Source organism: Canis lupus, chromosome 14 (assembly GCF_003254725.2).
Source record: "Canis lupus dingo isolate Sandy chromosome 14, ASM325472v2, whole genome shotgun sequence".
Taxonomy (NCBI): Eukaryota; Metazoa; Chordata; class Mammalia; order Carnivora; family Canidae; genus Canis; species Canis lupus.
In genome coordinates this window covers 17,934,172-17,956,466 of record NC_064256.1, presented here as the reverse complement: position 1 = coordinate 17,956,466, position 22,295 = coordinate 17,934,172, and the positions used below count along the sequence as shown (strand labels likewise).

The 22,295-nt window shown below is 41.0% G+C and overlaps 1 protein-coding gene and 1 long non-coding RNA gene across 3 annotated transcripts in view; one reads left to right on the top strand and one right to left on the bottom strand.

Moving 5' to 3' along the window:
• The window catches only part of CDK6 (cyclin dependent kinase 6), a 241,585-nt gene extending 224,561 nt beyond the window's left edge, over positions 1-17,024 (top strand). Inside the window, exons 6-7 of one of the 2 annotated variants that reach the window (XM_035698480.2) lie at positions 1,247-1,382; positions 7,184-17,024. In XM_035698480.2, the coding sequence (XP_035554373.1) occupies positions 1,247-1,382; positions 7,184-7,219 (172 nt within the window). In that variant the 3' untranslated portion in view covers positions 7,220-17,024. Of the gene's footprint in view, positions 1-1,246; positions 1,383-6,781 lie in introns of both variants that reach the window. The other variant, XM_025471371.3, reaches the window with a different exon arrangement.
• LOC112674933 (uncharacterized) lies at positions 382-3,175 on the bottom strand. Its single transcript, XR_003145667.3, has 2 exons — positions 2,406-3,175; positions 382-591 (listed from the first exon to the last, which is right to left on the bottom strand). It is a non-coding gene; the product is annotated as an uncharacterized LOC112674933 (long non-coding RNA).
• Positions 17,025-22,295: the final 5,271 nt, after the last annotated feature.

Here is a 22,295-nt window from a genome sequence, read left to right as displayed (position 1 = left end):
TATTAATATTTCTGAAGAACCTCAAGTCACACACCAATAGGACACAGTTCATATTTTTAGTGTGGTAGTGATGCATTGCCTGTGCATTTTAGATTAATAACATTATTTTCCTCATATGATAATGAATTATCACTGTAAATCATGATTGTTAAATAAAGACACTGAGGCTCACAGAAGTTAATAATTTGTCCTTACCTACCAGTAAGTGGTAGGTGCAGAATTTGAACCCAGGTCTGTCTTTTCCAAAGCCTGCACTGTTTTTTTTTTTTTATTTATGTTTTGTATTTGAATATAGTTGGCACACAATGCCTGTGCTGTTTCTGTATCACTTGATCCTCTCTCCATGTTTCTGATCCCAGAATAATTTTTAGGGGAAACCTAAATGATACTGTATTTATTGTTTGCTAACTTTGGAATACCCTAAGACAGTTTTGTAGCGTGCTTGGATGGGTCAGTTAATCATCTGGCAGCTTTAGATTTCTGCTCAGGACATGATCTCAGGATGCTCAGGTCTGTGCGTCTGGCTCTGTGCTCAGCATAGAGTCTGCTTGCCCTCTCCCTTTGTTCCCCTGCCACTTGCTCACCTTCTATCTGTAAAATAAATAAAATATTTTAAAGTAAAAAAAAAAAAGTTTTGTAATATAAAATATATATAAATTAAATTTGATTTGATAAATTATAAAACCATTTGCTGCAGATTAACATACCTTTTAGCCTCCTTTTTGGTCTGATTCTAATGTATGTAATTACTGTTTGGGGAATTAATTATTTAACCAAAAGTGCAACCAGATTTATGTGTTAATGAATCATGCTAGATGAGCATCATAAAAACATGTGAATATGAGAGTGTTAAATCAGAACACAAAAAGCACTCTTGGGCACAAAGGAAAATATATGCCCATGTGGGCCTCCTTGGAATATATAGGTCCTATTCTGTCAGTATGTTAGGACTTACTGGTAATATAATATTTCCTATTTCTGCATCATCTCATACATTTAGTATCTGCCACCAGAGTGATCTCTTAGGTCTTCCCAGTAAATTTTACAACTCTCTGAGATCGTCCTCTAGCCTGTGTTCACTATATTGCAGTAGGACAGAGATGAGCGTCCTGCCGATCATACAAGCGAGGAGCTCCCTTGGCTCTGTGTCCCCTGCCTCCTAGACTTCACCATCATCCGGATTTTGGTGGGAAAATAGCTTCAGCATAGCAGCTAATGCGTATGTTCACACATGGTTCTTTTGTAGCGTAATTGGACTCCCAGGAGAAGAGGACTGGCCTAGAGATGTCGCCCTACCCAGGCAGGCTTTCCACTCAAAATCTCCTCAACCGATTGAGAAGTTTGTGACAGACATTGATGAACAAGGCAAAGACCTCCTTCTGGTAAGTTCATGTGGTACAAAGTTGTTCATATGGTGCTGATGAAAGACATGATCTGTCCACTGGGTGGTCTGCTGGGTGGCAGGCACAGTATCAGGTTCAGCATCATGTGCCACAACACACGGGGCAGAAGGCCATAATCTCTCTGTAGCTTTCATTTCCACACCTGCAGCAGTTGGTGGCTTTTGATTCTGGAATGTCTTCGTTTCTTTTACACAGAGAAAGGATCTGATCCACACACTTTCAATCTGCCATCTTTTAAATGTTCATTTGAATGCAGCCTTTGAAGCCTCTCAATTCATCTAGACATATGCTTCCAATAAGGATTGAATGTGCCATGCATATATAAAATACCTCACTGGAAATAAGGACTTGTATTCTGAGATTGACACTAGTAATACTTGGCCTTATACATCATTCCCTATACTTAGAGGACAGAACAATAGATAGAGGAGTGTACGTATTGAGCTACTCCTGGTGTTCAGAACCCAATGAGTAATGAGTATATCCTTTAACTACTGACCAACAGCTTTTGCTATCTAGCCAAGAAAGTGCTCCTGGACCTAGATGAGCTAGTGCTCCCATTTTGTCAATGTATTCTAAATTTCAGATAGAGACCTAAGAGTCTGTGGGTTTTTTGTAGAAATATTATACTTTAGGGAGTGCCTAGATGGCTCAGTTGGTTGAACATCTGCCTTCAGCTCAGGTCATGATCCCAGGGTCCTGGGATTGAGCCCCGTGTCTGGCTCCCTGCTCACCGGGAAACCTGCTTCTCCCTCTCCCTCTGCCTTCCGCTCCCCCTGCTTGTGCTCTCATAGAGCCCAGCCAGCTCTGCTTTCCTCTTCCCTTCAGTGCTTCTTTTCAGTAGTACTATCTGCTCCCCTTAATTGTGGCTGGCCCCTTGACTATCAGAACTGCAGCTAACTCTTGGATCCTCTCAGCTCCAACCCCCACTGCTAACATTTGCTCTATTAGCATCTTCTACATTAGATTCCTAAAAGGAAGAATGTGGCTGATCTACCTCACCTTCTTGCCAAGCTGTGATGAGTTGCTGCCCCAGGCCTGGTCACCATTCCTGGTCTAGTCAGCTATGCTGGGAGATGGGAGGGATGATATGTTAATGAAAATAGGGCCACCATCAGCTTTCCTTTTCAGCAAAGGAAATGGAATGCAGTTGAATGGAATGCTTCTCTTAGAAGAAGATTCTGGACAGGCAGTCACAATGACAGTTTTCATAGTGAAGCATCCCACTCCTACAGCCACTGGGACACCCAAAGACAATTCAAAGTATCTCCTAGATCCAACATCAGTAGAAATCACCAAGAGGAGCTGAAAATGAAAAGATAGCAGACAAGGCCCCTTGCTCATTCAGTGTCTTCCACTAGTGGTGATGGCCTTCAAAGTCAGACCACAGAGTAGCGCTAAACTAGAGAAGGAGCAAGAAACAAAGAAGGAAAGGAAACAAAGAAACTACCAGGAAGAGAAGGAAGAGAGTGGACAAGAAAGAGATTAGAAAAACCAAAGGAAAGGAATAAGAAGCAGACCCAGAGACATCAGGATTGGAGGAAGAAAATTAAAGCATAATAATCCATGGGCATTCAAGGAAAAGACACCCCAACACCTCAAAGCTCAGAACCCCCTTCAAGTTCTCACTATTTCCTGCTAGAGGTACACAAGATAGAACTATAAAACAAAAGAAAGAGAGCTGTGCGGTCCCAGCCAGGCATCTGAAACCCCAGCAGTACTTGTCGCCTCTATTACAAATTATTTAGGAAGGATGAAAAGTGAAAGGTATTTTAGAAAGTTGTTTTATTTAAGAAACATCACTTAAATGGTTGAGCACTTCAAGAATTGTCCTTTGTTTTATCTCAAAGAAAAGGCTGACACTATAATGCCTCAGCCATGTATGTGCAGATACATACACTGACATTTATAAATGCTCTTACACGTACATACAAGTAGTACACAATAATAAGACAATTCAGGGGGAAAATTATTTTTAGCAACTGAAACCTACCCATCTTTATAAGTTTTATCCCCTTCATTCTGGTTAACTTGAGAAGCTGAGTACTTATTCCAAATGTAATGCTCTTGCTGAAAAAAGTTTGAGAATTTTCTGCTGTTTTCAGAGCCTAGGATACATATTTGGAGAGGGGAGAGTATTCCTTGGATTAGGCTATTTTTGCTACATTACAAACCCAAAAGTCTCACTAGCATACATCAGTAAGCGTTTATTTCTTGCTCGTGGCTCTGCAGATTGGCAGAGACAGCTTCCCTGCAGCCTGTAGGTCAAGTACAAGTGTTCTCCATGTGTCTCATTCTGGGACCCAGAACAAGAGGGACTTTGGCTCCCTGGAGCATGTTTTTCTCACAATAGAAGGTGGATGCCCCTAGAAGGGCAAGCATAAACACAGTGGCCCCATGGCCTGGCAGAGGCTTGGAAGAGGCACCCTGCTGCTTCTCCTCACATTCCATTGACCAAAGCAAGTTCTGTGGCCAAGGCCAACTCTAATAGAGGAAGGAATACTCCTCCTGTGAAGGCAGGGATGGGAAGGAGGAGGATATGTGCTGAAAAATGATCCAATCCATCATAGTATACAACTCTGGACTAAATAGCAATTCCAAAAGCTCGTTTTATCAGTCAGTTATTTGGCAAGTAAATTAGATTTTCTCAGAGAAACAATATTCTTAAATAAGATTTTGAATTATTTCTAAAGTCATCCAATTGCTCAGTTGAAGTAGAACAATGATAGAGCTTATCCACCATCTCTAACAATATTTCTATATGACATATAAGGTATTAAGATTTCCAACCTGAGATTCTCACACACTTCCACGTTAGGCTAAGGATTTCTCCTTCTCTCCACCCAACTTCCCATCTCTAAGCCATCAGGATAACTGTGGGGACAGGCTTCCTCCCAGACAGTCCCCTAGGGACATGTCTCTATCCTGAGCGTATTCCCACAACTTTTTTTTTTCTTCGTTCCCATGCCCTGGAGATTAAACTGGTCACTTCTTTTTCTAATGTCACTATCTAATTTTCTCCTTCCTGGACTCAGGGAAGACAGACCAGGCTCAAGGATTTTGCCCCTGCTCTTCTGTGCTGAGAAAATACAGCCCATGCAAAGCTTTTTCAAGATGTTTATTGCTATTAGAGACAGTAGGACCATTCTACCAACCATCTCTTTCCTCTGCTTGCCCTTTGGTTCTTTGGTTTTCAGGAAACAGACACTATGAGAGACTGGCATCCAATGACATCCAAGGCCTGGTGGGCAGTTCAGGAGAAAAAAAGTTTCAGGGGACCCAAACATTGGCTTGGAAGTGTATAGAGAATATAGAATTTTCTACTCATGAGTGTTTTTCTAGGTCCGTAGCATCCTACGAAATGTTAGAGGGCATCCTAATCCAGATAGGACCTGACTGTGACTCTGAGCCCCTTGAGGGCAAAGACCCAGGTTAAATAGAAGAGGTCAGCATAACCGTGGTATGTGCCATCTTTTGATTACAGAGAGGGCTGAAACTGATAGACATTTCCAATCCCCGGCTCACTTCAGTGGGCACTGCATCACAAGGATGGAGGGGCTGGAGGAGCTTCTCTGCTACTTGTGTGTTCCTGGGCAATGGGGGGGTCTTAGTCATCCTTCACTCGTGCTTGCCACCTGCTAGGCACTGTGGAGGTGTTGGTGGAAGGACAGGAGGCGGATGTGAGGAACAGGATTACCTGGGGGCAGAGTGGAAATGGAACTGGGGTTAGGGAAGCATTCTGCGTAATTGATGATGAATGGGCACTTGGGGAGCAGAGACGGCTGCTCCAGAGGTTCACCTTCACCCCCTCTCACCTTCCACCTGCACTGGAGTTGACAGCCTACTGGAGAGTTCAGTACCTGAACTGAACCTGATGGACGTTGCTGCTGCCCATATGGCACCAGCACCGAGACTTGACTAGAGGAAGGTGTCGCTCCCTGCAGACGGTGCAGCCCCGGGGGCAGGGTGCACGGCTTGCTGGCAGATCCAGATCCGCAGCACCTGGGTTTTAGCCCTTAACTTGCCACCTCCTTGGTAGAGAAAACCTTTATTTCCTGGCATAAAGTGTTTTTCCTTTTTTTGTTTCTTCTGTTGTTATTTTCTTTGGGTTTTGATGTTAGAAATCCTGATGTCAGAAACTATTTCTATCACGTAGTCATGAGCCATTTACCCCGTTCCATTCCCTACTCACCAGTAAACATTGGGGAAGAGTAAAAAGTTCAGGTGACATCTCTGACTATAGCACAAAGTTTGCTAGCATTAGAAAAATCACTACCTAAATAAGGTTGTATACATGCTACAGTAACAATACCTTTTAGCAACTCCTGGGTGGCTCAGTGGTTGAGCATCTGCCTTCAGCTCAGGTCATGATCCCAGGGTCTGGGATCGAGTCCCAAGTCGGGCTCCTTGTGGGGGATCTGCTTCTCCCTCTGCTAAGTCTCTGCCTCTCTGTCTCTCATGAATGAATAAATAAAATCTTAAATATATATATATATATATTTTTTTTTTTTTTTTAAAAGGACATAGTATGAGTTGAATAGAAAGCCCGGGGAGCTAACAGTCCACAGGCCACTCGAAAGCTGTTGCCTCTTCCTGAAGAGCAGTTTATACATCGAAGACATACATAAGATGGCTATTGTCTGCATTTTGTTTAGTTTCCCTTTTTTTTTTTTTTTTTAAGATTTTTTTTAGGGCAGCCCGGGTAGCTCAGCGGTTTAGCGCCACCTTCAGTCCAGGCCCTGATCCTGGAGACCCGGGATGGAGTCCCATGTCGGGCTCCCTGCATGGAGCCTGCTTCTCCCTCTGCCTGTGTCTCTCTCTCTGTCTCTGTGTGTGTGTGTGTGTGTGTGTGTCTGTCTGTCTCTCATGCATAAATTAATAAAATCTTCAAAAAAAATTTTTTTTAGAGATTATTTATTTATGCATGAGAGATACACAGACAGAGAGGCAGAGACATAGGCAGAGGGGGGAGCAAGTTCCCTGTGGGGAGGCCCAGGCCCCCAGGATCAAGCCCTGAGCCAAAGGCAGATGCTCAACCTCTGAGCCACCCAGGCATCCCCTTTTTTTAGAAGATTTATATATTTATTTGAGAGAGAGAGACAGGGTGATCAGGGGAGGGGCAGAGGGAGAGAAAGAATATCAAGCAGACTCCCCACAGAACACGAAGCCTCAGGCTGGGGCTCAGTCTCACCACCCAGATCATGACCTGAGCTGAAAGCCAAGAGTTGGCCACTCAACTGACTGAGCCACCCAGGCGCCCCCTAGTGTCTCCTGAGTAGACATTCATTCTCATTGTAGAACCCCAATCCATAACTTGTAAACACATTCTTTAAATGGACATGTTTTAAGTCAATCGATTATTTTTTTCTTTATCACAGAAGTGCTTAACATTTAATCCAGCCAAAAGAATATCTGCCTACAGTGCCCTGTCTCACCCATACTTCCATGACCTGGAGAGGTGCAAGGAAAACTTGGATTCCCATCTGCCGCCCAGCCAGAACAGCTCAGAGATGAACACAGCCTGAGGTCCCAACTACCACCTTGAGCTGATCACCCGAAGAACACCCTTGGGGGCTGATGCCATCCCCCCCACCCCCACCCTTGAGTAAGCCCTGGCAGAGCTGCTGAGGATCACTGGCTGGGGACCTTCTAGTGGCCATCTTCTGGACGGGCTCTGCTTCTCCATGGAAACCGCCTAGTTTACTGTTTTGAAATCAATGCAAGAATGATTGCAGCTTTATGTTCATTGTTTGTTTGTCTGTCTGTTTGTTTGTTTCAAGAACCTGGAAAAATTCCAGAAGAAGAGAAGCTGCTGACCAATTGTGCTGCCATTTCATTTTTCTAACCTTGAATGCTGCCAGTGTGAAGTGAGCAATCCAGGCACAGCTGAGTTATGATGTAATCTCGCTGCAGCTGCCCGAGCCTGATTCGGTACTTTTGAGCGAGAGTGTGTGTCTGTGTGTGTGTGTGTGTGTGTGTGTGATTCTTGAGCTCTTAAAGTGTTACTTTCTATAAACAAGAAGAATAATTGAATTTTAAAGTCTCAAAGTGACCTATAAATAACTGGTGTCTGTTGACTAAAGGTGATTTACCAGAATGGGCTTCTCGAATTAGAAAGTTGAACCAATGTCCTCAGAATCTCTTTTATGGCCAAAAGTAGTAAATTTGCTAGCAGTAAAAGATTCACTATCTAGATGAAGTTTTATACACACAACAAAAGGAAAAAAAGGCTAGTGTCTTTTAAGAGACATGTCTTTTAAAGCATAACGTTCTGTTTACTCTTCAAAAAGCTGAATTTACTCCTTATAAGTCCATTTTAACCTGTATTATATGCTTTATTGTTTCTTTTAAAAGATACCCTATAAGCTTTTTCTTACTTGCTATAGATTTAGGGAGTACACCTCAAATAGGTAAAATTGTCAAAAAAAATTTAGAGAAAGCCTTTATTTCCTGATTTAAAATCTATTTCCTTTTTAGGTTTTGTTGTTACTTTATTTTGGTTTTGATTTTAGGAATTTGTCAAAAACTGTTTCCTGTTCTGATTTGGATAGTAGTTCTGACTAGAGACAGGAATACCATTTAACTTTTCTCTATTACACTGTACTTTTTCTACTATGCACTGCCTTGTTTGCAAAGTATCCATCTTATCTATCCCCCAGGGCCTCTAATATACATTACTACCATTAAATAACTAATAACAGATTGCTTAAGCTTTTCCCATGCACCTCTTTCTTGCTTTCTTTCAATGAACCTTTTGTAAATAGAGTCAGATTGTGGCTTATGGCTCCAGTTGTGTGATCCTAACAGGGTCCTGAATGTTCTTGCTCTGATGCGATCTTCCTACCTAGCATTCATTGTTGTTACCTAAGCAGTGAGTAGAGGACTGGTTCTTCTCTATCACCAGCACATAGATTACTTTAAACTGTTACTTAGTGTTTTATGATTTCTTAGAATATGTTGTCAGTGTAGAATCAGAGGGGAATATCTTTAACTATTTTTTAGAAATATATATTTTACTCTATAAAATGATCTTTTCTCCATCCCAAGGCTCTGCTTGTTTCTAGTGCCTTGTGCATACTCCTGCTCTCTGCAGAGCCAGCCTGACCTGGGCATTGTGAACAGCTTTATTTTTGTCTCTTGCCATTTTCTCTACTGTTCTTTATATTCCATGTCATCTCTGCCTTATATGTGGTCAGTGCTCGAAGACACAGAGATTAAGTATCTTTTTGGAAATTTAGCTGTCTTTGCTCTCTGACTCATATTTTCAGTGCATGCAAGAGTTAGACCATGTTTAGAGTTAGGGTTTTCAAAGAATGAACATTGCCTCCCTCAGTAGAAAATGTTCCAGATGATGTTTATATATTGTCGAGCCTTACTGAATCCTTCACAGCTCAATACTCTATACTACCATCTTGAACGAGAGAAAAATTAGGAGACTTTTCTCCTTGCAAGCTTTTTGGGTTGGGAATTACTCTTTTTTTAATATATATATTGTTTAACATTTTTCTGACCCAGTAACTTGAAGAGCAGGAAGATTTGTCTAAAGCCAGATAGGAATGAGAAGATGGGCCATAAGAATGCATAACGCTTTTCTTCATTGTTGACAACGTTGATTATGTTTTGTCATCACTGTAAATGCTTGAGATATAATGAATCCAGAGCATTTGGGGCAATGTCTCCCCTGGAACAGTGAATATACTGCCTTAACTTTGATCAGGGGTCAAAATACAAAGACATTTTTGCTGGGGCCTAGAAATTGAATTTTTAAACTCACTGCACTGATTTATCATGTGCTTTTTAGTTAGTATCCATGGTTAGAGTGGACATAACTTGCGTTCTTGCTTTTTTTAAGTTTTTCATAAGTTCTCTCAAGAAAAATGCAGCTGTTCTAAACTGGAATTTTTCAGCATTCTTGAGAATTTTAAACAAGTGGAGCACTCCACTTTATTTCTAGCATATGCTTTAGGTTCATTTCTCAGTAGTGTTTATGAAGAAAACTTAAAGCACAAACATTTCAGCATTGGATACTTGGCAAATTATCCTTGGAGAGGCAGCAGGAGGAGGGCACCTCGGCCTCTCTGAACTTAGGAGTCTGACCCCAGATCTTCCACCTGTGGTTCTTGGAGTTGAGTGATTCCCCTCTTGCTTTATGTATTTTAAATCTGGGCTCACCAGTTCTGAAATTCAGATCCCACACAAGCACCCTTGCCATTAGGGCACTTGGAAGCATATAGCCGCATAGGAGTTTACTGAATACAGCTTATTCTTCTGTGACGTATGGTTTCAAACATTTTTGCCAAAAGCCAAGCAGTGGTTAGCTGAAAAAGTCATACTGCCCCAGGATTATACTGAAGCAGCTATAAGCAGTAAAAATACGATGTCAGATTGAAAATCACGTTTGCATTTCTTACTGAGGACTGGTCCTGGAATGTGCCTGATAGTTTCTATATGATAGCTGTTCTGGTGGCCCAGGCATTTTGGAAACTGTTGTGCGGAGTAGAGTTCTAACCATCCCTATTAAGAATAAAAGAGAAACCTGTCCATTTCAGCATCATAAGCTATCATGGCAAAGGTAAAAAGGCCCCAATTTTATAACCTTAAAAACAGAATTTCCAAGAGCTTGTAAGAACCTGGTGTGTTGGCGCCTCCCACTTTGTCTCTCCTTTAAAGTAGATAGAAACCCAAGAAGCAAAGAACCTGTTTTGGACAGGAGCTCCGAGCCATTTCATCCCTCTGTGTTCTCATGATTTTCTCTCAGGAATCACACACTAGAAGAGCACACTTTGCATTTAGCCCAACATGTGTTACTAAAAATAGTTCAAAGTATTTACCTAAGCATAGAATTTCATCTTCTTTGTTTTAAGTAAAAAGGAAAATTTTGGAACACATGGGATATCTTAAAGAAAATTTGTACCACTTTACTGGAGGTTTATCATTTGACTCCAGAATGCGGTACTATCCATCCCAATGAAAAAAAACTAAATAGTACCAAACATTTTGAACCTTAAATTATGTATTAAAGTTGAGCTTTTAACTATAGCTGCTTCTCTTAAAAAGTCGTGTCTATTAAAGTCAATAATGGCAATCCTCATTCAATTATGAAAATTAAAATCATGTAAGCTTCCTAATAGCACAAACTAAATATTAAAATTCTTCTCTTCAAAGAATCACTTCTTTTAAATGACAACTGGACTGTTTTTATGATAAGTACAAGAGAGAGTGTCTCACATTTTTCAAAAGCAGGCTTTTGTTGCATAGTTGGGTCTAGGAAAGAATAACATTAAGTTAATAAGCCACTATAATTACTTAATTATGTTGGTACAGAAACTATAGAATATTTACCTTGGAAAGAAAATGTTGAGACATTAGAAATCCTTAGGTATTGGTAGAATTCAAAAGAATGCATTTTTACATTGTGACACATAGAAACAGTGTATTTTATAAAAATAAAGATGTGGTGTGATTTCTAAACCTTTTAAAAGTCCTAAAACAGTGGACAACGGATAGAGGAAATTCAGGAGAAAAATGAAGGTATTTCAAAGAAGGATAGTTTCAAAGTTAGATATATTTTGAAGGATATATATTTATTAACAAATATATTGTAAGAATCTATATTAAAGTCACCTTGCAACTGAAGTTGGTACATTCAAAAACATGTTTTATGGAAAAGCTGTTCCAAGCAGTTGCCATTTCAAAGGGTGGCCTGAGCACACTAAACCATCTGTATTCCTTTCTTATTTCATGAGAGGAAGCAGCTACATGAAGCTACACTCATTATGCAAGCCTAAGAATGTTCACTGTAAAGAGAAATAATAATATGTTTTTAAAAGGCACATATTTCCTATTCCACCAGAATTTTTTGGAAAATTGTGAAGCCCAAATCATGTGCATTCAATACATTCAGATATTAGAAACATAGCTACATGCTCTTTCTCCACCATGGAAACACTTCTTGAGGCTACCAAAAACCTGTTGAGCAATTAAGCCCCCCAGATATTGAATAGTGGTGTTTTCCTCAAAAGCACAAGAAAATAGCATTTTCACTCATCAATGCAATTTTCAACCTAATTGTGTTACATACCTATATCTCAAGCATTTCTAACTTGTACTTTTTCAGAAAATAAACCAACATATTCCTTTGGCCTTTTCTACCATCTGATGTTTGTATACAACAGAAATGGAAAAGGAGGAGTCTGATTTTTCAATGTTTTCCTTTTTCTCAATTTGTTTCTGTTGGTTTTAATGAAGTACGAATCAGCTTTTCAAAATGTTTTGTATTTCTTAGCATTCCTGGGGAGTTTAGATAAATGAATGAACTTCCATTGACATATTTATGTTTCCTTGATACTGGTGCTCTGGCCTTTAAGAGGAAAACAAAAGCCTCTTGAAAATTAATACAGGCTTTTTTCAAGCATCTACATAAATGTTTTTACAGTAATTTGAAGGTTATAGGGTAGGAAAGGGAGACGATTTTTCTTGCAAATGTCCGTTTTAAAATTCACTGTCCTGTTTCATTCTTGTTTTATTCCATTATACTCCACAAGGTGGCACTTTTGGGGGTGAGGGGGTAGGGGAACAATCTGAGCAAGGCTAAAGAGGTACTTCTGAAGACTTGGTTCTAACTTTATTTTTCTGTATATATTCTAGTCTTGCTTAGCCCTTGTTTGTCAGAATGATTAATAATCTTCATAACATTCTGGAACCTCAATATTTTAGCTGTTAGCTAGGTTCTGAACAATTGTCTGCAAGTAAGTTCTTCTTGAGAATGAAGAATACACCCATTTTGATCATTTAAGTGCATACAGGGAGCCAAGCCAAGGCATGGTATTTTTCAAGAAGCATTTTTTTTTTTTGAGGTCCCTAATTACCTTACTGTTGCAGGTGCAGAAGCTTCAAAGATGGACAGGCTTACTCATTAAAAGGCAACACGCATCTGTGACTGGGATAGTTTTGTTAGGAGTGTAAAAACTCCTCCAAGTGGCCTCAGCCAAAATACCTATGCCTCTGTTTGCTCTTTTCACATTTCCTCCTATGATGGCCTTTAGACATTGATTAAAATTGTAAATCCTCATTTAAAAATCAGATGAGTAGCATAAGTAACATTGGTGTTTAAGGAGACAAAACTATTTTTTTCTGAAGAACTGCCATGCCAAAAAACAGAGCCCTTAAATTCTAAAAGACCCGGTAATATTTTTTTTTTTTTTACATCTGTGTGATCACAAGTGTAAATTCACAAGAAACTCTAATATTTAAAAAATCCTCTCCCAGCATATGAGCATAATAATCCAGGAGGAGCATATTTGCATAAATCTTTAATTTCTCCACTTGGGACGTTCTTTGGCAGCTCTCTATATCTCCATACACTCCTGTGTTTTAGTTCGCAGGTCTGCTCAGAGACTCACTGTCCCCCCCACCCCCACCCCCACCCCCACCCCCACCCCGAGATGATTTTAGTTAATTTCAGAAGTCCCTTTGCTAAGTGTTACAGAAATTGAGGAGGAAGGCCCTCGTAGTACTTTTCCGTTCCGTTAGCTCGGCACCACGGAAGGCAGCTTACCCCTCCTGAGTGGCAGAAGCCAACGGCGCCCGCTTAACTTCCCGCAGAGTAGCCGGCAGGCAAGTCTCCCCACGTCCTGCTGCTGCAGGTACCGCGCGCTCCAGGGGCGGCGGGGGCTCCCGGGGAGCCCGGCCTCGTCCCTCGGCCAAAAACCCCACCGTAGGAGGTTGTCGGAGGTTCCAGCTAAGCCCCTAAATGGAAGGCCGAATTCGGACCTCGCGTTGGATGCCCGTTGGGCCGGTCTGAAAACCTGGGGTGGGGCCGCCTGGGGCCCGCCCGCCGCTCACCTGTCCGAGGTCCCCGTGCCCTGCTGCTGTCTCAGAGGCATCTGTTCTGCGATCTTAGGAAGCCAAACGTCCCTAGAAGCAAACGGGTGTCTTCTGTGCATAAATAAGTACAACACAATTCTTTGAAAGTTCGGGTATAAAGAGATGCTGCTCTGTATGAAGCGTCTACCAGGCATCTCTCAAGCTCTAAGCTCAGCTTTTTTTTTTTTTTTTTTAAAGAGAAGATGTATAATTACAGGAAAGATTTTTTATTTTTTTATTTTCTATCATTCTACATATATGATGGCAGAAGATACGTGTGGAAAAGTTTTGTTTTGAAAATTTTGAAATTTATTTTCTGCTTCGGCGAAAGCTCCTCTTTAGTTTCTAATTTCTTCCTTTTCTTTTCTTTTTTTTTTTTTTTCCTTTGTCAAATAGTTAAAGGTATGCAAGCAAATTATCTCCCAGAGTAGGAGATTTTCCTGTTTAGAGGATCTCTTGTGTGAATTGTTTCATCAAGCAAATAACCCTTTCTCTACTTTAGGAGTTTGGATTGTCAAGTATAGGTTTCCTTAATTAAGGGGGCACATAACTGTACATATTGCTATAAAGAACTATGACTGTAGCACTAATGAGCAAGCATAGAGCCACACACAGTTATTTAATTTCTAAAGCTCTGTGGTTTCTGGCCAAATTCCATTGGCATGCTTAGGTTACAGTCCTGAAGATACCCGTGGTACCCTTAACTTGAAAGATTCTAATCTTAGGTTTTTTGAAATGCAATAATATGTATTAGCTAGCAATATTTTCTGTGATCACCAGCAACTCCTAATTTAACCTCGAAGTCTCTGAATAATGAAAATAGATCCCAGCAGTAATACATTTCTTGAACTGCCCCCCAACTACATTACATAGCTTCTCATTTTGGTCCTGTGTTTGCAACAGCTACACGTGAATATTACAATGCCTCACTTACTTTTGTATTCATGTGTTTTACTATGACCAGTAATAAATATATTAGTTAGTACATGGAATGAATAGCAACTACCCCTAGAGTCAGCACTTAACAAGTTGGGGAATTTCTATTTCAAGTTGTTCTACACTTGCATAAATTATTTCTATTGTTATTCATGTATGTTATTTATTTCTGAATCACACTAGTCCTGTGAAAGTACAACTGAAAGGAGATGGCATTAGGGTTTGCATTTAGTGTTTATTATCATGGTCTTGATGGAGCTAAGTAAATTAAAATTAGACTAAGCCCCCAGATAAGCTGCATGCATTTTAACATGATGGGTAGAATTTAAGTCTGTAGGTGTAGTATTTTTGTGTCTAGGTGTTTTATCATTACCTAAAGGAATTAAAGCAAAGGACTATGTAGTTCTTTTGTCAAGTATGCATATAGTATAGTGTGAAAATACAGCAAAAATTAAAACCAGATAGAAAAGCATCAGAATCTGCCTTAATTTAGGAACTCCGCCAGACGGCCGCCAGAGTAGATGCCAGGCAGAGACAGGTGCCTGGGTGGCGCCTCCTCTTATCTGGCCTTGAGAAGAAGCTTCCTTCCTGCGATCTTGTGCCTTCATAGGTGTCATGTGCAGTAGTGGGAACAGGTCGTACTGTTGCAAGAACAGGGTGAGAGTTTTCTGTAGAAGCAAACTGTCAGCTTGTGCCTTGGGGCTTCCAGAATGTGTGAGATGGAGAAATTCAAGTTTCTGTGCTTCAAGCAACTGAGTTTTGTACAGAAGCAATTCAATCTGGTAATAAAAACAAAGATTGCATGTACAGTACTCAACAATGGCTTTTAACAACCAACAGTTCCCAACACCTCAGAAGCTTGTTGCATTTCTGGTATTTTAGGTTTTGATATGAAGGCTAATTGGCAAGTGTTTGGTATAGAAGAACAGTATGTGTTAAGAAAAGCACAATATTGGTTCCCATAGAGTGCAAATTAGAACTAGAGGGTTTTATGAGATTTTCATGTCAGAGATGTGTAAATGCATGTTCTCACTGTAGAATGTATTAGTGTAGTGTTTCTGCATTCCCATAGGGCTTAGTTAAAACTTTATTCTAGGTTTTCAGCAAGGCTGTCATACCCAGTAAGCTTTTTCGTTCGTTTGTTTTGGGGACTTACTCTTATAATAGAAAATGTGTTAAACGTAGAAAAAAAATCGTAACTTGGACATTTGACTTGTTGGTTTCTGTGTTTGAAATCACGGTTCTGGAGATGTAGAGACTGTGCGTGTGCATGTCAGATACTAATCTAGGCTGTGTGAACCAGCCGAGATCACCAATGTCCTCCCATCCTCTGTATCCTGTCTCCATCCAGGCCCGTCTGCGTGGTGCTCTTTATCCTCCTGGCCGCCCTTTGGCCGTTGGGGCCAGGTGAGAGAGATGCTGTAGGCATCACAGGTGTGCCTGCTCAGGCTTGGCCGCCACTTCTACTTGACCTTTGGCTGGGCACAGAGTGTGCCCGCAACACCAATCACAAATGCCCTCTAGCCTGTTCGTGTGCATCTTGATTTTAAAACCAAGTCTTTCTACGGAGCATTCAATTTTCGGCTGTGGTACAAAGAGAAAAACTAAACAAGCCTAAAATCCACATTCCAGGCTGCTGTTTTCTATCCATCCACAGGCCATAGTTTTACTGTATTTCTTCATACTTGAAACTCATTCTGCTATTTTAATATCAGGGTACAGACATATAAGGGTGCATGTTCCTTAAAGGTGCAAAATTACTCTCATTCCGTTTGCTCGAATTGCTACAGAATGCTCTTTTGGTGCTTTGGGTTGAGCAGGTCAAAGAAGCAGTGTGGAAAATCACTGCCTGGAACACAGTCTTACAAGAACGTTGGCAGATGGCTTGGTAGTAGATGTTGCTTCTGCTCTTTTCTCCATACACAGCTTGAGATTACCACCCTGGCCTGTCAGGTTCATCTGAGTATCCTTTCTCACAGAGTGCCAAACCCTGTGCCCCCCGCCAAAAAAATGGGGGTGCAGTGCAGCTCTCTGAAAGCAGAGGCCTTCCTAAGTGCCAGATCATTTAGCCCCCAAAGAAAAATGGCCGTGGGTGTAGACAGGAGCAGAATGGGAAGGGCTCTCTCACTCTAGTGACCATCCCTCCACGCTGTACAGAAAGCTCTGTACGGGGGGAAGAAAAAGAATAAAAAAAAAAAAGCTTAACTGCAAAGTTACCCCCTTCATAGCACCCTGAGCTAAATGATCTTGCTTCTTTCCCTTTAGGTAGATGAAAATACAGGTCAGTTTATCTAGACTCTTCCCACCGGAAGAGGAAATTAGAAAAGTAGGTTATTTGTATCTTGTAAAATATGTAATCCAAGGACTACCAAAATTTACATTAAATCCCCCATCAGTAGCAATCTGTTTTAAAAAGTAGCTCAAGTTAAAGATGCTCTGACCTGAACTGCCCGAGGTCAGGGGCAGCCGTTCTAGCACGCTCGCTCTGGGACTCCTTGGGAGAGCGACAACTACCAATGTTGACTTTGTTGCAGTGGCAAAGATAGCATGTCAGACGATTCAGAGGGTTGCAGATCACAAATCCTTTGGAAACTGGATGTCTTACTGGGTGCTAGAATGCAAATTTAGGTATTTATTGTTGGATAATGGAATTTATTGTTTTTTAAGATTTAGTGTTGAAATGTCACTGTCCAGTTCATTGTTTTCACTTATGCACAAGCTAAATTGAAGCAACATGACAATGGTTTGTATATTTGTCATACCTTTTGTATTTCTTACAATAAAAATATTGGTAGCAAATAAAAATAATAAAAACACCAATCTTGGACTGCTTTCTTGGAAATGAATCACTATCGCTATCACAGCTGTTTTTCTTTTTACCTAATGTAAAATGAATATAATTATGGTGAATAAAGTAACTTAGAAATAAATAGCGAGTTTTAGCAGAATACGTTTTAAACTTTTACTTTTCAGGTTTCAAATGCTTTTAAAAACTAAATAGCAGTTCATTGAGCTTAAAGCTCCAGTAACAAATGTTAAAGCTTGAAATCGTTGACTATGCTAAACTCTGACAACCCAAAACCAAGTAAGGCATGGCAGTCCTTTCCAAAGCTTGCAGATGGGGACCCGTGAAAAGGTTTGTGTAACCAACTGCGGATAACCTAGTGATGAGCAAAGGATTCACACTGGAAGGGAGGCTTGAGTGGACTCAAAACCAAAAATCAGTGTCTCCCAGGCATACAAGCAGAAATACTTTGCACGTGCAAAGGCATGCAGTTATGTAAGAGCAAGCAGTACAATTGGTGAAGCCACCCCTGGGGCAGTGGCTATTAACATCCGGATCATACCCTACAGAAAGAAATCCAGCCTTACCGAATGATCTGCTGCACACGTGCACACGCACACCCTGATGCACACATGTATGTGCCGAGAACTGAAATTGCACAAAATGATACTGAATGCCCCACATCTCCTACACTCTTTGAAAATACTGGTGGCAACCCACTAAACTGATTTCACAACCCCTCTCACTAATAGACCATGATTTAATGTTAGAAGAGAATTAGTAAGGGGGGGTGGGTATGTGAAGGAGTCTGGAGATAATGTTGAGAAGGGTTTAATATTTTATATAATAAAATATAAAAGAATTTGGACTACTGAAGGGTGTTAACAAGGAAGACAGTTTCTATTAATGTGTGCTCTTGTCTAACCGCTTTCATACTGATCCAAAGAGCTAGATGAAGCAGCTACTGAGATACTACACAACACATCAAAAGTGTTGCTGTCTGAACATTCCCTTCTTTGTGTATGATATTAGGTACTTTTTATAAGATTTATTTATTTTAGAGAGAGAGAGAGCACGTGCAAGGTGGCAGAGAGGGACAGAGGGAGAGAGAATCTCCAGCAGATTCCCCATTGAGCGCACAGCCCAACACACAGGGCTTGATCCTAGGACCCTGAGTTCATGACCTGGGCTGAAATCAAGAGTTGGTCATTTTGGGGCAGCCCAGTGGCTCAGCGGTTTAGCGCTGCCTTCAGTCCAGGGCCTGATGCTGGAGACCGGGGTCAAGTCCACATCAGGCTCCCTGCATGGAGCCTGCTTCTCCCTCTACCTGTGTCTCTGCCTCTCTCTCTCTCTCTCTCTCTCTCTGTCTCTCATAAATAAATAAAATCTTAAAAAAAAAAAAAAAGAGTTGGTCATTTCACCTACTGAGCCACCCAGGCGCTCTGATATCAGATATTTTTTAATAAAGTAAGTCCTCCAGAATTCCCTGGGAACTCATTAGGATTCGCCTTAATTTTGTTTAACAGGCCCTAAATTGCATCTAAATTTTAAAAATTTGCATGAAATATTCAGGAGGGATAATACAAAAAGTCAAGAATATGATCTTTACCAAGAAATTTAAAGTTTGTAGGCGCACCTGGCTGGCTCAGACAAAAGAGCAAGTGGATTAATAAAACTTCAAAAAAAATTGTTTAAGAAATTAACAGTTTATAGCTTAAGAAGTCCCTCGTAACTACACATATTTCCACAAACCATGGGCATCTACAATCAGGTTTGACTGGATCGTTTACTTCAGCGTGCAGAAAGATCCTTCAATTAATCTCTAGTTATCTCTGCTTATACTCACTTAGAACTTCATTCCATTAAAAGCCCGAAGGCCTTTTGCCCTTTTAAGTGTCAGCCCAGTTTACCTGCTCCCTAGGGAACAACTCTCGAAAGGGCTGGGCTCTAGGAGGTCATATTTGTTTTCCAAAGTCCCCTTTTCTGGTTTTGACAGATGATGCAACCATAGTACCCCGTGGAATGTGGGACATGTGGAATGTGGGATGCAGAGACTGCATCCATCTCTTACGTGTCTGCGAGCGCTACCTGTAAATCCAGAGTGTGGAGAGCTGTATTTCTCCCTGTGTGCACAGAGGATCATGGGGTGCTGACCCATGGAAAGAGACGGTAATGTGCAGAGACTGAATCCAGACAACCTTCTGACTCCTCTTCCCCAGGCTCAGAAACTCCCCATATAATGAAGTCTGTCTCTAGCTTTATTTTTTTTTCCTCCATTTAACTTGGGTAGCTCAGGTAAATTTCTATCGATTGTAGCGGAAGTCCTAGTATAGCTCCCTGTCTCCTCTCTCAGTACTATAGCTTGAGGCCACTGCCCTGCACTGTAATTTCAAGGCTTTGAAAAGCTAAATGCAAGAGAGGTGTCCTTATTGAAGTGTGGATACAAACTGACAGTGGAGCCTGCACCTTGCCAATGGGGATTCTCAGAAACCTGGAATATACAGGGGAGAGTACAAAGCTACAGATAAAAAGATCTACTTTCCTCAAGCCTCAATTTTGCTTAAAATAAAAAAGAAAAATGTTTTTCATTAAAGAAAGACACTTTTTATTTTTTTAGATTTTATTTATTCATGAGACCCGGGGGCGGGGGGGGCGGAGAGAGGCAGAGTCACAGGCAGAGGGAGAAGCAGGCTCCATGCAGGGAACCCGACGTGGGACTCGATCCCTGGTCTCCAGGATCACGCCCCGGGCCGAAGGCGGCGCTAAACCCCTGAACCACCCAGGCTGCCCAGAAAGACACTTAAAAAAAAAAATTTTTTTTAAGACATTATGGAATAGAAGGCAAAATTTTAATTTTTTAAACAACATAGATGACTTCAAAGGCATTTTATGACTTCAGTAACTGCACAGGACAATTACAATTCACTCTCCTGCAGAGCATTTTCGAGAAGTACGATATCAGCATAGAGGAGACATGAGCTCTTAGAATGGGATCCATTATTCTAAATCCTGTACTTCCTGCAATCTGCAAGATTCCTCAGTGGAAAATGACAGTGTATTCAGAAAGCTGCTAGAGTCAAGTTTACTCATATTCACTCAACATCTACCAGCCTCAGCTTTCAAACAGTATCTGACGCAAAGAGGCAGAAGGGTCAAGAGTGATGGTTTGTGATAACAGACCCTCCCTCCTGCCTGTTGGATTTCACTGTGATACAGTGTTATTAAGCTGTAGGTCCAGCAAAAATGGCACTCTCAAGAGGAGAAGGGAGGCAATTAACGTTCAAAGAGCCATCCCCCAAGTGCCAGATATTCTGACATGCCCTACAAATACAAAATACCTTATTTCCTCAGTTCATTCTCTCCAAGTCAGAAGTAGATGGTGGTGTCAGCTGCAAACACTCCTAAAATAAGGTTGCATACAACACATAGGAAAGGAATGTGATTGGGGTGCCTGGATGGCTGTCAGTTGAGCAGCCAACTCTTGGTTTCGGCTCACATGCTCTCAGGATCATAAGATTTGAGCCGGGGGGGGGGGGGGGGGGGGGGTTGATGTGGAGCTGTGTGCCCAGTGGGGAATCTGCTTAAGAGGCTCTCCCTCTCCCTCTCCCTCTGCCCCTCCCCCTGCTCAAGCTCTTGCTCTCTCTCTCTAAAATAAATAAATAAATCTTTAAAAAAAAGAAAGAAGGGTAGCCCGGGTGGCTCAGCGATTTAGCACCACCCTCAGTCCAGGGTGTGATCCTGGAGACCCAGGATTGAGTCCCATGTCGGGCTCCCTGCATGGAGCCTGCTTCTCCCCCTGCCTGTGTCTCTGCTTCCCTCTCTCTCTCTGTGTCCCTCATGAATAAATAAATAAGTAAATCTTTAAAAAGAAAGGAAAGAAAGGAAAGAAAGAAAGAAGAAAGAAAGAAAGAAAGAAAGAAAGAAAGAAAGAAAGAAAGAAAGAAAGAAGAAGAAAGAAAGAAAGAAAGAAAGAAAGAAAGAAAGAAAGAAAGAAAGAAAGAAAGAAAGAAAGATGATTATATGCTCTAGGGTCTAGAGGCACCTGAAACTGAGCAGAAGTTCAATAGTGTTGAATAAATAAGTGAATGAGTTTTCAGTGACCAGACAAATTTATATGTAACTGGTGAAATGAAATGCTAACATGTTGACCATAAAATAACTTTAAAAAATACAACTAGGGAGTAGAGAGAGAATGCAGACAACTTGTTCAAGAAGCTTAGCCATGAAGCCGAAGAGCAGCTCCACACTCAGTGGGGAGTCGGCTTGGGATTCTCTCTATCCCTCTCTTTCTGCCCCTCCCCCTGCTCTCTCTTACATGCTGTCTCTCTCTAAAATAAATAATAAATAAATAAATAAATCTTTTTTAAAATTACTAGAGCAAATTAATTTAACAAGGCCAGAAGATTATAAGGGCAATATTTCTTTTAAAATTATATTTCTATCTTTTTTTTTAAGATTTTATTTTTTTATTCATGAGAGACACAGAGAGTGGCAGAGACACAGACAGAGGGAGAAGCAGGCTCCTCGCAGGGAGCCCAATGGGGGACTCGATCCCAGGACTCCAGGATCACACCCTGAGCTGAAGTCAGATGCTCAACTGCTGAGCCACCCAGGTGTCCCTATTTCTACTTTAAAATGAAAATTGTAAACCAGAATTTAAAAATACCAATTACAGTAGCATCAGAAAATGAGTGAAGTCATACTGGATTAGGGTGGGCCCTAAATCCAATGAATTAATCATACTTAAAAGAAGAGGGGGCTCACAGAGATATAGAAAAGATGGCCATATGAAGACAGAGGCAGAGATTGGAATTAAGCTGTCCCAAGTCAAGGAATGCTTGGGGCCACCAGAAGCTAAAAGGAGTAAGGAGGGATTCTTCCCTAGAGCCGTCACAGGGATCATGGCCCTACTGACACTTTGATTCCAGACTTCTAGCCTCTAGAACTGTAAGAAAATAAATTTCTGTTGCTTAAGCCACCTATGGGTGATACTTTGTTTTGGTGGCCCTAGCAAACTAATAGAGGAATTCAATGGGGGAAAGTACAATCTTTTCAACAAACAGTTCCGAAGAAATTAGTTATCCATATGGATACAAAAATGAATCCTGACCCTTATTCCCACTATGAAAAATAATTAATTCAAAATGGATCATGGGTCTAAACATAAAAGCTACACCAAAAAAACTTGCAGAAGAAAAGATAGGAGAAAATCTTTGTGACTTTGGGTTAAGCAATAATTTCTTAGGATACAAATAGAAATACTGATAATGGTACTTCATCAAAATTTAAAACTTCTGGGGGTGCCT